We start from the raw sequence: 18,034 nt of genomic DNA, 5'->3' as shown, positions 1-18,034 counted from the left end.
TTAAAGAAGAAACACAGATTAATGTTTCACTTTCTCATTAACCTCAGAACCTTCCACTTTGTTTGCATTTATTAATGCTAGCACAGGTCCCTTCAATAAAGCATCAGCTACCAAGAACATAAGTAATTAATGAGAATCTCATACCACAAAGTAATTTAAATGCTAACAATAATCTCCTTCATGTCACTCAATGTAAAGCATAGTTAATTTCCAAGCAGATTTTTTAAATTAATCTAAATTTTACAAGAACAAAAGTATGGGTAATGTAATCGTTTTCATTGTTATAAAGTTGAAACTGCATTCTTAGAATGCTCTATTAGTAGAGAATGAGAGATGCATTTAAAGCAGTGGTTCTCAAACTTTAGTTTACATCAGAACCTCCTGGAAGACTTGTTAAAAATACAGATTATTGGGTTGCACCTCCAGAGTCTGATTCAGCAGGTCTGGGGTAGGGCCCAAGTTCACTCCTAACAAGGTTCCAGGTGATGCTGATTATGCTGGTCTGAAGATGACACTTTGAGAACCACTGCTGTAGAGACCTGGAAAAAGACAGTAGAAGAAATCTTCCTGTAGGGACCAAAACATGGGTGTGCTTTCCACTTAGACGCATCTTAGATTTTTGTTTTAGGCCTCAGATTTCTTCTTACAATGACAATGTCCCACCCTTCCCCAAAGAGTGGAAATGCTTCAAATATTCATTTCCTCACGTATAACATTTTAAAACTGTATTTTTGGGATGAAGATAATCATACACAACACTGAAATATCCTAGTTTGTTTTCAATCATGTTGTCATCAATACCTTTTTCCATGCACCAAAAACAAATTTAGTTATCTACAGATTATAGCTCCTAGTTAATGCATTTTCAAATGGTTCAGTTAGGAATGCTCATGTTCAGAGAGCTATTTGGGATCATTTAAAAATGTTAGTATTAATGGCTCTCACTCCAGAAATGGAATTTCAAGTTGTGTAGAGATGAAGAGCTGGGTGACTTTCCTGACCAAATGGGAACCGAAGAGAGAAAGCGAGGAAAGCCTTAGAGGCTCATCACCTTCCCTTCTGTCAGTGGCTTAGCAGTAGCTCGGCTGGTCTAAATCAGCTTCCAGAAAGACATGCCCTTGGGCTGATGTCATTGTTCCTGGCACGCAAGACTGTTCCTCCGGTCCACGGTAGGCAGACCTTGGCCCTCGGCTCGGACGCTGCCTGGTTGGAAGAGCCCTTGCCATCTGTTTTGTTATTTAAAGAAACAGTGTTTTCGACAGTCTCTTCAGCTGACCTGTGGCTACATAATGTCGTGTGGAGGCAGGTCTTGTTTTCACTCCTGGAGAGCTCTCTGCAGACATCCAACCTGCTGACTGAGGCAGGCTCCCCTCTGCTGGGACCGTCGCCATGCTATACACAGGACAGCTGTGCCCAGCCTGTGCTGCGGAACAATGGAGAGGCCGGGGCATGGCATGGGCTCCGCTGCTCCTCTGCTTGTAAGCTGTCCCTACAGACCCTGCACTGCAGTTACACTCTGTGGCACTACTGGCATGTGTCTGCCACCCCTCTGCATCACAGGAATTCATTCAATTCTCTTTCTCTGTTGTTCTTCAAGGAAATTTTTCTTTTAAGACCTATCAGATGTCCAGTGTTTCTCGTGCATTATGCCTTTTCCCCGTGCTATCTGGCAGTGTCATTAGAAACAATTCAAGGTGAGCAGACTGTATCATTGGTTTGAAATTACACATTTAAGCATTTGAACAGGGCTAATTTGCAGCCTAGAATGATGTACGCCTTGCAAGTGGGTTAGTCCCTATATATGGAGCATAATACATGTCATATGAATTTATATGCACATCATTGAGGCCATGGGCAGAATATATGTATCTTTTCAGGTAGAAAAGGTCACTTTTTCTATAGAGAAGGTTATCTTAATGCAATGGAGGAACATACAGAGAAAACATTCAGTGATCCCAAATGCTTTTAAAGTAAAACCAAAATACAAGCAATGTACTCCTTTCCTTGGCTGTCTTTTGAAAGGTAGGCTTGATGTCTAGTATCTTTTCTGATCAACTTGGAATAAAATGTCAAGAAGCCAGGTAGAAAGGCCTAACAAAGAGTAAACTTCAAAAAAGCTGAAGAGAAGAAGAGTGGGTGGCATCAGTGCTGAGGTTACCTGCTAGCAAACAAAGGCTCAGGATTCAATCTCACAACAAAAAATTGGACCAAAGCTTTGGGAACAATTTTGGTTTTTTTCCTCATATGATTTTCCATTTTTCTCTCAAATTGCTTTCAATAATTATTTTGCACTCTGTGGCTTGTTAGCATGTGTGGGCTTTATACTAGTCATAATTCTATCCAAACAAAAACTCATCACCTCTAAAGATAGCATTTCCAAGCCATGCTTATCTGAAGAGAGGGGTGGCAGAGCAGCCGCTGCCTTCAGTGCCAGAAGGAAGCTGGGTGGGCCCAGAGCTGGGGACGGAGGGCCGGCTGCATCCCAGGCAGCCCTGTGAGGAAGCCAAAAATCGAGACTTTCTGGGGAGGAACAGTCAAATCAGGCACTAGCCGTCACGACAACACAACCTAGTTTATCTCAATCATACAGGGAGGGAGAGAGAGAGAGAGCATAAAGCTCACTGGGTATATTTGACTTTATAAATAAGAAGTATCTTAAAATGAGTTCCATTCAGCATTTCATTTACACAGTGGCCATCCAAAATATGCTGAGTTCCATAACATGGAGAAGATGTTACAAGGATGATGATCAAAGTTTACCCGAGAACATTTGAGGGGTTTCACCAATTTGAGTAGAGGAGTATTCATACTGTGATTTGAACACCATCTTTTAATTAACATAGCCAGAGCATTGCTTGCATACTGACTAGGTGAAGGGCCGTTAATGCTATACCCAGTAACAGGCAGGAAAACAGGCTTAAAAAACTAATCTAGTCAATAGCACTCAAACATTTGCTGGGTATCTACTATCTGCTAGGCACACAATGAATAAAAAGGAATAATCCAAGAGTGATTCATGAATCCATTCAACAAATATGTATTAAGCATGATCTTCATGACAGGGAGTCTGCTAGGTACTGGGCACAGAACAACAAAAAGAAAGCTATAAACCTTACTCTCAGAGGATGAGAAAGATCACTGTAAAAAGTATAGGACCAGAGGAAGTGGTACCTGGGCCAGTCTTAGTTGATCAGGTTGGTAACAGAAAGGAAGAAATTTAGGTGGGAAGAAACCAGGTGGACTAAGGATAAAGGGTAGAAGTAAGTAAGATGCTTCTGCCTGACAATTAACAGCTAGCCTGGCTGAGCCCAAAAGCCTGCACTGAGTAGAAGAGGAAAATAAAATCAGAGTTAAATTGTGGCATGTTTTGATGATGATGATGAATACGATGCTATATATAAAATTACAGCATGAATCTGAATTACATTTTGGGATAGCATAAAAATACAGTTCATATATCATGATACCTAACAAACGCTCTACCATTAGTGAAGCAGGTAGCATATGTTACTGTATCCCTTCCTCAGGTAAGGTCTGCATCTACGTAGGAGCCCTCAAATAGTTCAAAGTACAAACAAGAACCTCAGAGAACTAATGTTCACAAAGACGCCTAGATTATTAGAGAGAGAAAATATTCCTCAATTTTAGAATTCATAGAGCTTAAAAAATGGAAGGGACTTCAGAAATCAAGTTTAACCCCTTTATTTTATCCAAGAATGTAAGAAGTGTCTGATCATTTCCTTCCTCGATTACCAACAGAATAATGCTGCAAATGTTCACACACATATATGTATATACACATAGATAATACTTTGTAAACCATAAAATGTTATATTTATAAGAGGTATTTCTTAGCATTTCAAACATGTAGAAGAGCTGATATGTACAGCTACTCACTTTACCAATGAAAACTGAAAAAAAAAATAGGTCGGAAGGATAGTCCATATAGAATTCATATAAATAGATGGAGGCAACATATGTTTTTCATCAGAATATCTGATTCAGTGTCTCTAAGTGACTTATCTAAATTGTTATAAAATACAAAAATTCTGATAGAGTAACCTTGGGTTTAGAAGATTATATTCTGACGATACAGAGTTTATGGTTTTAGGAAAGGACTTAACCTCAAATTTTAGCATGCGTCAGAATCACCTGGAGGTTTTGTGAACACAGACTTCTGGCCCTAGCCCCAGAGTTTCAATTCAATAGGTCTGTATTAGGGTGCAAGAATCTGCATTTGTAACAAGTTGATAGGTGTTGGCAGATGCAGCAGAGGTCCTGGGACTATACTTTGAGAACCACTGCTTGAAGAAGAGTATGCTTGCCTCGCTCTAAGATTCAACTAGAAATAATGTTTGTCTGTGCCATAATTAGTCATCCTTCCCAAATCCACAACCAATTCTGATCTTTCTTAGTAGTAAGATATGCTTTCTAATTTGTTTAATTGCACTCAGTTTTAGATTGCTTTTGCATCTTCTCAGCCTTGCTCATGAGCCTACTTCATACAGATCACAAGTCCCACTTGTCCCCTCCCCTTTTTTTCCTTTAGCATATACATTAGTTAGAACTTCCCACAAACCAAGAGATGTCAATATCATGATCACTGCCCAGAGTTGAATTTCCAGGATTTATCTAACATTAACCTCCTTCTCCCTTGCCCAGGAGCAAGCATTCTGCTTGGGGCTTTCTGCTTTAACAGCAGCCCTTTTGTCAAATGTGTACAGTGTCCTAGAGAATACTGAAGTGGGAAGGAAGGCATGTTGGTACTCTGAGCACATTTGGACATCCAGAATTTGATTCTGCAGTCTTCCCTTTACACAGAGCAATGTGCAAAATGTCAGGGTTCCAATATTCATTTCTATCCTGATTATAATCCTTTCTTTCTAAAAACTGAAGCATATGCATATGCATATGCATGAAGTACATGAAAATTTGGAACAGAAGCTCTGCGACCTTGGACTGGCCTGTGTAGCTATTTATTCTGCTTAACTCATTATTGAATTTTAAGGTCAAACTAATGTTTTCTCAGTGCCATAAGACCAGAAGTGGGCTACTGATAGTAAAACCCTGGAAGATAAAGGTACAAGCTTGTAACTATCATCAAAAGGACAAGAGGTGAGCCTACTTTAAATTCAAGTCTCAGGGAGCTGAGACATTTCTGCTATTTACCATCTTTCCAGATCACAATCAAAGTTACTCAATTAATTTGAGTAATTGCAGAAATGCAGCATTTTGGGGGAACATGTTCATTTGCCACATTAATGTACAATCTCTTGGAAGACTAGGCCTTGGTATAAGATGCCACAGTAAGAAGAGCACATCCTTCAGTGGAGTCCACAGCCTCAAACAAATGAAACACCAAGATATGGGTGACCAAGCGGAGAATCAACCAGAATTTAAGTTTCAGTGTAATCTTCCTACTCTTTGTACTGATCCTACTCTTTTAATTCCAAATTAGAAAGTTAATATATTTAAATTTCCTTTTCTCTCTCCAGTTGCCAGATGGAGAATTATCTTTCTTTGCACTGGTCATATCTATATTGTAATGTTCAATTATGGATTATTTCTTCACCATATTATTGGTTCAGTTGCTTCTTTCAGTGTACCATGGACCATATTAAAGTATCATCACATTAATCTAATTGAGAATTTAAAGGTCTGTAAACCTGCCTGATTAATGTATTTCAAGGCATCTTCTCTCACTTTTTCTCATCCCTGATCTGCAGGATACAGCTATAAATTTGCTTCTGTAAATCTTTAATCTCTTTTTGTATCCTTTCAAGAACATGAGTTCTAAGAAATTTAGTAATTCATTATTTCTAAAATCTTTATCTACATAATCAGAAAAGAGTAAGTATCCATCGACGTACAGTGGGTCCATAATGTAAAAAGGTTAGAAGCTCACTACCTAGGATCCCTGCCTATGTAAAGTTAATAAATTCCAAAATGGACATATGGCACACATACATATAAGTACCATACATATGCAGCTATGTGAATGGTTCTGGGCAATGGAAATGGCAGATTTTAATACATTTATGGTTACTGTCAAATTTGTTCTCTCCTATTTCAAAGACACATAAAGGAAGAATCTGAAATTTCCTTTGAATGATAAAAGGGAAGCACATTAAGCATAATATATATTACATATACATATTATTTTTCATTTTACAAAGTTCTAGAAGGGCAAGAATGTTCCATGGGATGGGTATGGCCTAAGGAGAATACTGTAGAAGGGATGATTGCATGCTAGCTTTGCTACAGCAGTAGTAAAGACATCTGACAGGAAATCAAAGCGGGAAAATAAAGCAAAATTACATTCATAAGCTACTGTATCAGTATACTTAATATTCTCATTATCAAAAAGACTGAAGAGAAGCTCGTGGTCAAGGAGTTTTGTATTCAAAATTGTCTTCTTTGGAATTTAAACCTTCTCAGAAATTGTATTCATCCTGAATAAATTTTAGTTATGTCAAATATGGATAGTTTAAGACTCTGAATTTCTATATTATTGTGTCCATTTTATTTACATTTAATTTACATAAAATTCTGTCATATTTTTCTTGAATACTTTCTAAAGCCCTAAACATAGAGGTTATCCAAATATCCTAGTTAATGCACTATTTAAAAAAAAATCTTTCATACTTAAATGAGAATACATCAAACTTAGAAAAACAGCTAAAGCACTATTTGTTAAAAATTCTCATTCTTAAAAAAGAATATATCAAATTTAGAAAAAAAATTTATAATACGACATTTTGAATATTATATTCGTATTACTAGAAGCATGACTCTTAAGTATTCCTTCTACAATATTTGGGAAAACTGAAATAGTCATATAGAATTAAGATACATCATCATGATCAATCTCTGAAGGTGGAATACACTGTCAGTAATGGAACACTGTGAAAAAGTGAAGAAATGCCAGACAGTCACGTAATATGTAGCCGTATTTGTAGAAACACCTGAGCAGAAGCCTCATTAGATTTTGTGGCCTAATCTGGACTCACCTAATGACTAAATAAAACCTAAGACCATTAAAATGTTTGCAAAAGAATTCCCCAAAGGAAAGAGGAATATATCCATGGTTTGAAAGAACACATTACAGATAGAAGACTGAATACATTGCTGACTGCCTTGTAGGAGAAGAAAACGTGGAAAGACTAATGCACAATTCTCACCAAATATTTTCTTTCATCTTCATTTCTAGTTACATGGAAATTTTGTTTTTATGTTTTACAGTCTATGAGCTCAGTCATTTTGCTAAATGATGTATTGGTCATTTTTTTTTTAATTTATACTCTTTGTAGTTTTTATACACTTTAAAAATATTATGATTACTAGCCTTCAAAATAGACCTAGACTTACACATGAACTTTAAATAAACCATAAAACTTAAAACAAGTTGTTTTAACATGTGAAACAGAAGAGGATAAATCAGTAGTCTGTGAAAGTAATTAAATCCCCAAAGTTTCTCGGACAACATTCAACTCAGTCTTAAATCACTATGAAAGCAAATCAGATCAACATGTTTTCCTGTTAAGCATTTCATCTATTTCAGGAATAAGTAATTATATCTTTTAATTAGAATTATAATCTTTTGATTAAAACTTTGTTCCCTAGGAAAATACCAACAGTAATAACATCTCTTTTTTTCTTCTCACATATTCGACCAAAAGGAATCATTGTATGGACATAATTTGGAAATAGTTAAGGATCAGTGAGTTTCTGTTATCCTCAGGGGAGGATTCAGAAAAATAAACCTTGTAATTCGAAGGATAATGAAGTACAAAATATTTGTTTATTTCACTAGGGTTTGGTTTCCTCACATAAGATATGTGCTCTCTATTCAAATTCTAGCATTATGATTTTAAACATTAATCTTTCAAAGTAGTCCACCTGTGGTTGTTAATAATTGCTAACTACCTAAAGATAAACACAATAATTTAGTTTTGCAAAGAGCTATTACTGTGCAAGTGCTTCCTTTTCTTTCTTTATAAGATACTGATTTTGCTCTGACTTACTTCTTTTTCAGCATCTTCTAGTTTCTTTTTCTTACTCTCAGGCATCAAATCATCCAACCAGCTGAGTTCCCGCTTGGTAAACAAAAAATCCATCAACTTTCTTACAAATACCAGAGCTAACACCTGAAGTAAATAATAAAATAGTTTAAAACAGGGAAAAAATAGGAATGGGAGATACAGATTTGTTTGGCTTTGGGTAGAAACAAGTCAGTTTCGATTAAAGCTGAGATTACAGTGAAATTTGAAAATACGTGTGTATAAAAGATATTGTCTGTACTTTTGCTTCCTTAATTTCCTTTACTTACCACATCTCCAGAATAATGGCTATGATTTTACTCATTACAGGAATCTTTTAAAGAAGCTAGTAAAAAAAAAAAAACTGTATATTTGACCATTTTCTTAAATACCCAAAGTTAACAGTTTACATTATTTTAAATGAACATTAAACCATTATTATCTATGCTGATATTTTTAATTTTTATAGCCATTCAAATTTACTATATTTTTAAATACTTGAAACTTGTCTGAAATATTTAATAAAACTTAATTTTAAAAATCCCCCTTTTTAGATATGCTAGTATATCTTTAAATTTTTAAAGTTTACATTTTCCCACTCAACCTCGGTTAATTCAAACTGCTACCAATATTCAGAATGATAGAGATAAAACTAATATGAATCACTGGAATTCATATATAATCTGAAACCCAATGTTAGTCATTAGTTTTAGTAGCTAAAACTTATACCAGGTTTCCAATAATTGTTCAGAATGATTCCATTGTTCTAATTCATTCATAGATTTTTGATGAAAGCAGAAAATCAGAGGAAGAGAAAAAGAGTTGACTTAGAAGTTTCATACCATCATGGGAAAGACAATAGCAGCTCTTGAAACTTTAATTATCCACAAAAGGCCAAGACAACTCATCTGAATAACCGTGAAGAGATGGACTTTTCGAAGTGGTACATGCCTTAGGTATATAAAATCTGGTTGATGTTTTGCAGGCATCCAGAAGAGCTTTATTCTATCAAAGAACTAGAAGATAAACAAACTAAATTGCTTTTTACAGACAACAATAAAAGTAAGGCAAGTAGACGTTTCATATGGTCCAATATGTGGTACATCTGGATCACAAGTTGACACCTGGGCATCAGGGCAATGGGAATGTTATGCATACACTCTGAAATACTAAGATTTCAGTTTCATAATATTCCACATTTTCTTAACTATGGACACGTTATAATTTAGAAGACTTTAAAAACATTAAAGCTAAATGTTGCTCCCTTGGAAAGTATATCCTTGAGAGATAAAACATAGTCATAATCCTCTTCTTCATTGTCACTTCACAATTTCTTGCGTTATTTGCCCCGTAAGCACTAGGGTTTCCTGGACTCTTATTGTCTGTCCTCTTCCCTCCTGGAATAGACCATCCATAACTACTGCTTCATCTTTCACATACTTGCTAAAGCTCTCAGACCTCAGTCTCTAATTCACCTCTTTTTGTCTTGATCTCTAGACCCATATCCAGCTGCGGACTAGGATGTTTTGACCTCATTATTTTGACTCTGTTTTTGGCCTTGCCACTTTGACCCAATAAGGTTTTACTGCTGTTTTTAAAAATACAAACATCTTGGCCATAAAGATTTAACCTAGATGAATTATGTTCCAGAGCAAATTTAGTTAACTCAGTTTAATTTCTTGATCAATTTCCTCTACTACACTGACAAATCGTTTTTATATATTTTCAATTGTTTCTTACTAAAATTATTTTCACCTAGATCAATGCTATTTATGTTTAAATTTTATTATAAAAAGTACAATTATTTTTGGACTATAGAATATTATACTGTACAGCTTTGACTTTGAGGCCATTTTTATCTACCAAAGCTAATGCTCGCAATTCAAATTTATAGATTAAATTTCCACAAGAAGCTTAAATCTTCAATCACATTTTACTTATTAACAAATTGTACCTCATGTTGGTGTTATGTGGATCATTTTGTTTAATTTTTCTTAGGCCAAATTTTGCAGTTTTCAATGTTTCCAACAGGAAGTGATTATTTAGAAACTGACAGTTTCAATCACTGTCAGTTCTATTTCATGCCATTTCTACAGCAATATCTCATGCATTTTTAAGAGTAATATTAGATTTAGTTCTTAGCTAATTTATATGAAAAAACTGTGAGCAATTCTCATCAAATATTCCAAAATTACTCTAATATGCCAGGGAACAAATGCTCACGAAGTCAAGTGCTTTACCAAAATCTCCTCATGTCCCAAACTCAATGTAAACCCAACTTTCCTTTTGTGTTCCCTGTCTTATGTCCTGGCATGACCTTCCCTCAGTCATCTTAACCAGAAACGTACATAGGTTAATCCACCTACTGTTCATTTATTTATTCATATTCATTTAAACCTTCCAAAAATATTTACTGAAAACCTTTTATGCAGAGTACTAAGTTCTGAATTCTTTCCTGTTTTATCACTCTCTGTACTGTCCACAAATATTTCATTGGATCTTTTTTATTTCTACCTCCTAAATATCTCTTAAAATCACACGTCACAAAATTCATAAAACAGTGCAAGGTGGAGGCTGGGAATAGAAAAAATAAAGTAAAATCCTCAGGGTTATAACTGAATGGTTCAATTTCTATAGAACTAATGTTTCTCAGCCACCATTCCTCCATTTGTGAAGTTATGTTATTGCATAAGTGTACTTTAGTGTGTGGGTGCTTCAATTGTTATTGCTTAAACGGCACATTTGCTTTACTTTGGATTCCTAAAGTGTTGGAATGAATATAAATGTGGTTATATATCTGAGTACAGAAACAGCATTCATTAGAACACTGTGATCCTTCTTTTCTGCCATGTTGCACAGTGAGAAGCCTAGATAAGTTTCTTAATATTGCCAAGCAGGTAATGTACAGATTCCTCCAACACACAGGGTAACAACTTAACATGCTTTTTGAACTGTTGATATTCAGCACATGTTTAATTATTACCACTCAAGTAATGATAACTATGATAAATGTATTCTGAGTTTTGCATTTGCCTTTGATCTTGTCCTAAAATCAGTATCCCATTTCCCCATCCTGTTAGCCACAAAATTCCAAACAAGAAGTTCAACTCCCTGAGCTCAGGGCTCACTTAAATTTTCACTAACTCTGTTTCTCATTGTGAGACCTTATTTGCTATTTCATTTGTGCTATTTAGAACTCATTTTATTTTTCTCATGGGCCTTTGATAATGTTTTCCTCAATTTTCATTTGAAAGATTCACACCTCAAATAATTCCAAAATTTGACATTCTTGTTTAGTTCCAAACCTCATGGATATAAAATCACGTGAGTGGAATTAGGGGGAAAAAATCTGTTGAAGCCTATCAAAACGATTTTACTTTATTTCTTAAACTTCTGCTGCTGTATTTATGTGAGCCTGAGGCCTAATAATAAATACTTTTCACTTACAAATGAAATTAGTACTTGTGGAACTTTTGCCAAAGGCAAAAAACAAACAAACAAACAAAAAACCCAGCAAAACAAATAAACAAAATCTCTTCTGCCTTACCAAGCCAGTTCTTTCGAAATATACTTTTCATACATGAAGTTACAAATGAACAAATTAAATGTAATTTGAATAAAATTAAATGCATAACACTTCTCAACCATCTCCCTCTCCCAAGTTAACTTGACCCAGTGTCGGGATGAACAGAGTCATCCTAACTACTTTGGGTGCTCAGGGATCTTACAATAACTTCTTATTTTGTCTTAGTTTTGACATCTGATAGTAGCCTAAGATCTAAGTGGTTTTCCTTCTCTCAAAGTTAGAAGCTGGTTAGTTGTTTATTTAGGAAAAGAGTCCCTGTGCTGCCTGTCCCTTAGTGTTGAGAGTTCAGCTAAGCTATTCCATGGCACTGCTGCCTTAACATCCATTTGGTCAAGCAGGCTACAGTGACCTGAAGCTACACGGGCTCCTCATACAAGCGTGTGCCCTAGACAGTGGCCTGCAGAGTCACGAGTAAATGTAAGTTCCTGTTATAACTTCCCCAACAGCCCTTGTGAGCAACAATCTCCCCTGCCTCCCACTGCTTCTCCTTATGCACTTAGAAAAGACCCCCCACAAAGCTTACTGAAACCCTGCTCTTTTGATTTGAATAGTCTAATCTGGCTTTACCCCGGGAACCCCAAAGCACTCCTCCCAAAGGCCCTAATAATGGCATATGCCCCAAGCCCTGTCTCCCTCTCTCTGTGCTCACTTCGACTTGACCTCCCCTTGTGGCCCCTCAAGGCCAAGTACTTTCTGTAAAGACTTGTGAGTGATAAACTTCTTTCAGTTTCTCTTGTGGTCTGTTGTTGAACTGCAGCTCACTGGCCAGCATCCCATGCTCTACTTAACAAGTGCTAATTTGACAAATTCATAACACTAAGGTGATTTTTCCTTTCTGTCTCTGAACAGCAATGAGTCTAGGTATGTCATAGAAAAAGGGACAATTTATATTTTCCTTTAGCCAACAAAAATAAACTATACTTTATGATAAATAATCCTCAAAAGTAGTCTCTTTTTGAAGAAAATTTAAGTGTTTTGGAACAATAATGCTAAGTTATATACAAGATTGTTCAGAGGCAAATTTAAGAAGAAATCTGTATTAGTTTCCTAGCACTATGGTAAATAATTACAGCTTGGTGGCTTAGACAATAGAAATGTATTCTCTCACTGTTGTGGAGGCCAGAATTCCAATACCAAGGTGTTGGTGGGACCAGGCTCCTTCTGAAGGCCATAGGGAAGAAAATTCCCTTGCCTCTTCCAGCTTCTAGTGGATCTTGGCTGTGGCAGAAAAATTCCAATCTCTGCCTCCAGCTTTATGTGGTCTTCTTCCCGGTGTCACTCTGTGTCCTCTCCTCTATAAGGACCCCAGTCATTGCATTTAGGGTTCACCCTAGGTCCAGGATGAGCTCATTTTGAGATCCATAACCAAGTACATCTGCAAAGACTATTTCCAAAGAAGGTCACATTCTGAGATTCCAGGTGGATGTGACTTTGGGGAGGGCACTTTTCAACGCACTACAGTATCATAAGCAGGAATTACCTGCCAACAGTCTCTGTAAAGATTTAGAATGTACTTGTGCTGGTTTTGAACTGTGTCTACAAATTCTTTGATATTATTCTCTTCAAGAGATGGAGTATAATTACCCTTCCCATGTGTGCAAGCTGGACATAATGACTCGCTTCTAACAAACAGAAAAGAAGTGGAAGTGACCATGAGTGTCTTTGGGAATCAAGTCAAAGGTACAGTGACTTTGCCTTCATTCTCTCCCGCACTGCTCACTCTGATGGAAGTGAGCTGATGGAAGTTAGCTTCCATGCTGTGAGGACACTTAAGAGTCTAATGGAGGGGCCTCCTACCAACATCCAGAGAGGAACTGATGTCTCGTACCCACAGCTATGTGATTAGTCATCTTGGACAGAGGTCTAGTCCTTTTCAAGTCTTCAGATGACTGCAGCCCTTGTCCACATCTTGACAGCAACCACATGAGACATCTAGAGCCAGAAGCACTGGCTAACATAGTCCCAAATTCATGACCCACAGAAACTGTGAGATAATCAATGTTTGTTGTTTTAAGCCATTAAGTTTTATAGTATTTGTTATGTAGCAATAGGAAATTAATACAACTATATTTATTTAAAAATTACTTAAATAATTAACAAGTTTTCCTTATTAATTTACAAAATAATTTTGTAAACACAATAGTAATGTCAATAGAAAAACAAACATAGAAGGAGGAAAAATCACCCAGGATCTCATTACCTTAAGAAATTGTTTTTATTTCTCCATCTTCCTTTTTAATCCACCCATAACTCAGTTTTATAAACCTATAGTAGCTACAACTTGTTTTCCTACTTTTTCACTTTGCGTTATGCCTTAAGCATTTTTACCATGTTACTTTTATGGTCATGATAATTACCAATTTTAAATGAACGTACCGTACCATAGACTGCTTAATTATTTTACTGCTGTTGAATTATTGGATTGTTTCCAATATTTTGATAGTATGTGTTACCCGGAAAATCTTTTGCATAAAATTTTCTTCCATTTTTCTCACAGATAGATGTATACAATGTACTGCTATCTTTTTCCAAAAAGGATTGTAAAGTCTAAACCTTTTACAGTTTTAATATACTTATGGTAAACAAAAGTACCCTAAGATTATGAACCAGTTTGAAGAAACTTAATTGTGGTCTGAAAGTTGCTTCTCAGATAATGTAATCTTCTTAGCTATCACATAACTCAGCATCAATAGACCTTAAGATAAGTCATCACAGATATGCCTGTATTTTGTAAGTAATTTACCTGAATTCCTTTCAGAGATGAAGCACCCATATAAAGAAACACTCCATACAGCACTGGCATAGGGATAAACTGTAATAGAAAATTGGAAAAAAGGCACAAGTTATTTTCAGATGGAATGTGGTCATGTTATTTTTCACTTCCAAAGAAAAACCCAGAAAAATAAGTAAATATTTTAGATATAGGATCAGGCAGAGCCAGAAGACATGCTCTAGCACTTTTCAGCTGCATAACTTTAAACAAGTTACCTAAGCTCTCTGTGCCTTAGTTGAGCAATATCTAAATGGGATGATAATAATAGAGTTGTTATAAGTATTTAATAGGCCAAAACCAATAAAAAGATACATATGATACATAGTAAGCAAAAAAAAATTAACTATTATTATTATGCTACTTTTGGGAAATTTGAATGTTGTTTCACAATGGTAAGCTATTTAAAGGTGCAGAATGGTGCTAACATTAACACGTTGTTCCCATATTACACATTTGTAAACATGTGGATTGTTCAGTTTTTCTCTTTTTATTGGAATAACTAAGCATCATTTTCTATAATTGTATATAACATGGAAATTAATTCTTGCAAATGTACTTGTGTAAATGATTAAATAATTAGAATTTTCAAATTACAGACAACGAAAATGAATTATAACTTAAAATACAATTGACACACCTTGAAATATCTGTCAAAGTTATATGAAAAAATAATTACTCTTTATTGCTCTTCAAAATTGATTCAATTATTTTAAATGTGAAAAAGAAAAATATAGACAATGATGATGTTCATGTAGTAGTTTAATGGAACATTTAAAATGCAAAGCTTCGTATGTGGCCGTGACCATGACATTGTTTATGTACCTTATACTAAGTAATGTTAATTGCAAATTTATCTGTCTGCTGAGAAGAAAATAGAAACTTTATTTTTTGACCTACAGTAAATTTAGCTCACAAGTCAGTCAGAAATAATGAGTGACTATTTCCCATAACTTGCTTACCAAAATTATAATTTACACATCAAATTTTACTTTGCCAGATAAAATTTTTTATGCATTTAATGATTCTAAAATATGATTTCCCTTGTTAGGAAGCTATATAAACATGTAAAAGAAATCATCACTTTCATCACATGCCATACAATATTTGCAAATTAATGGCTTAGATTCAAATGAAATTTCTTAAACAGTAATAAAATATACTCTGCCTTCTCTCAAATTCATAAAGGCAGATTTCATTACCTTCAGAATACTGGTCATAAAGACTGATGAACCCATAAGAATAAAAATCATAAGCCCAGTAACCCTTTGCTCCCGAATGCCGAGAAATTTGGGTTGTTCTCCTGGAGCTGAACATTCTGATTCCAGTTTTAGGCTGTTGACATGGGTGATGGAGAGGACAGTGGCAGCCACAAACCACGGCAGGCCCATGATGGAGCACACACCAAGCATGACAGCCACCATTAGCAGATCCAGATGGTAGCCACAACCTTTCTGTTGAAAGAAAGAAAAGAGGATTCTCATACTACCTAGATTTAGCAGAGACCAATGACACCACCACTATGGAACAGCAGAGAACAGAAGAGAGATGCTGTCTTGAATCTCATACAACTAACTGTAAAATGCAAAGTAAATTAAAGATTAAAGGATAACAGTCTCAAAATATATAATCCACTTAAAGAAAAGTTGCAGATGTTCTTACTGTAATTATGACTATAGTGACTTCTACATACTTTAATAGGCTTAATGTATTTCTGGGTTAATGTCACATTAGTTTCCATTCTATTTCTATTGAATAGGTAAAGTCATTATCAAATACAGTCTCTTCACTTAGGTTCCTTAAATGGGCAGGTTAATTTGCAATTCATATATCTATTCACTCACCATTAATTCATACAGAAAGTTATTGAGCACCAATCATATACCAGGCATCAGGCTGAGAAAACAAAGGACTGTGCCAACAACAGAGCTGAGAATAGCCTGGTTGTGAACAGAAACCACTTCCTGACAAGACAAGAAGCCCTTCTTATCAGATCTCCTAAAGATGGACTATTTAAATGCTCAGTTTCCAATTGCCCTCCTTTGTCTCAATGGTTGACTTTTATTGGGAAAAATAATATCATAGAATCTAAGCTTCCTTATGTATACTCATTTTTTCCCAATACAGTTGTACTATCTTGTTCTCATCTATTTCAATTTCAGCACCAGAAAAATTTGGCCTCTCCTTAAAATGAAAATTTTTGTGTTTTCTACCTCCTCTATGACCCTACTCCACTGTCACTGACCTCTAGGTGTTGGAAAATTCAGTGCTTTCTTGAACAAGGTAGGAAATGTAAATGAGAGAAAATGGGTGCAAGGGGCATGCGGAGATATGGGGAACTGGAGGCTGCTCTCTCGGGGAGGGTGATTAGGTAAGGGTTCTCTGAGAAGACAGATCAATCGAAGATGGGGAAGAGCAGCGTTACCCTCTCTCTCCATCTCCTGTAGGAAACTGACAGTGTAAAGCCTCAGAGGTAGCCAACGGCTTGGGCTACTTTATCTTCCAACTCTTAATGACCACTTCATGAGAGAGATCGTAATAAATGGTCAAGGGTTCAAGTCTGGAGACAGATGAGTTGGGATCAAATGCTGGCTCAACCAATTGGGCAGATCATTAACTCTCCTGTGCCTCTGTTTCCTTATCTGAAAATACGGTGGTGATAACAGGAGATATCTCGTTGGGTTGTTATAAGAACTAATAATCACAAATGATTTTGCAAATCATTTAGAATAATGTCTGGTATACAGTAAGCACCCAGTAAATGTTAGGGACTACTATATTCTAGCAGTTGAACAATAAATTTTTCTTTTGTACCCATTTGTTTCAAAGTGCCTCGATAAAAGTATGGAAACATTTCCTGAGGACAGGTAACATACAATTTCTCAGTACATCCCACTGTTTTTAGCACAATCATTGACACACAATAAGCAATCAATATGTTGCGGATTAACTATTTTAAAAGGAAATATGCTTATTAGAAATTTTTTAGACTAAAACAAGTATAATTTTTAAATAAAGATAGCTGTTAAATTTATTATTATGAACTTGAGCAGAAATGGCCAATTACTTTAGAGGAATACTTTTGGCTTTTTTAATAGGTGGTTTTACTAAATTGCAAGCAGTTTGTAGTTAATATGAAAGCGAACAGAGCCTGGAGTGTGAAACATACTGTTTGCTGCATATTTGTCAAGGTAGTGTTTTCTTTCTGCCATTTTATTTTGTTCTTTTATTAAGAAAAACACCCTTAAAATCAGTTGTACTTCCTTTCCTTTCTGCTTATCCCTTCCGAATAATAAAAGTGCAGGAGATGACAATGAGGAGAAAATGAGAGAGACCCACATAAGGACCTTTTCCTCCTGCATTTTCACCAGTTCAGGGGCACCCTTCCGTGGGTCAGCTTAGCTGTGGCCATGTTCCAGTTCAACAAAATGCCTAAACTCAGCTTCTCTTGTGAATATGACTCTAGAAACTTCTTTTGGCAAGTAACTCGGGAAACATTTTTGTTATTGAGGGCTAGAGAGCGGGAGGAGACACACCCTGGTGTCGGCATAACCAACAGGCATGAGAAGTTTCACCAGGTCCATAGCATAGTCCCCTGGCCCTTCTGCAGAACATTTTGGAAGACGTAGCTGCACAGGA

The 18,034-nt window shown here is 35.9% G+C and overlaps 1 protein-coding gene across 6 annotated transcripts in view; it reads right to left on the bottom strand.

The window, feature by feature from the left end:
- SLC4A10 (solute carrier family 4 member 10) overlaps positions 1 to 18,034 on the bottom strand; it is a 250,903-nt gene that overhangs the window by 11,120 nt on the left and 221,749 nt on the right. For all 6 annotated transcript variants that reach the window (XM_064484852.1, XM_064484849.1, XM_064484850.1 and 3 more), the window contains 4 exons: positions 15,598 to 15,849; positions 14,369 to 14,437; positions 8,882 to 9,055; positions 8,025 to 8,147 (listed from right to left, as the gene is read on the bottom strand). In XM_064484852.1, coding sequence (XP_064340922.1) covers positions 8,025 to 8,147; positions 8,882 to 9,055; positions 14,369 to 14,437; positions 15,598 to 15,849 — 618 coding nt within the window. The remainder of the gene's footprint in view (positions 1 to 8,024; positions 8,148 to 8,881; positions 9,056 to 14,368; positions 14,438 to 15,597; positions 15,850 to 18,034) is intronic.

Source organism: Camelus dromedarius, chromosome 4, assembly GCF_036321535.1.
Source record: "Camelus dromedarius isolate mCamDro1 chromosome 4, mCamDro1.pat, whole genome shotgun sequence".
In the NCBI taxonomy this organism is placed as follows: Eukaryota; Metazoa; Chordata; class Mammalia; order Artiodactyla; family Camelidae; genus Camelus; species Camelus dromedarius.
Note: the sequence above shows the minus strand (reverse complement) of the source record. Positions and strands in the feature narration are given on the sequence as shown.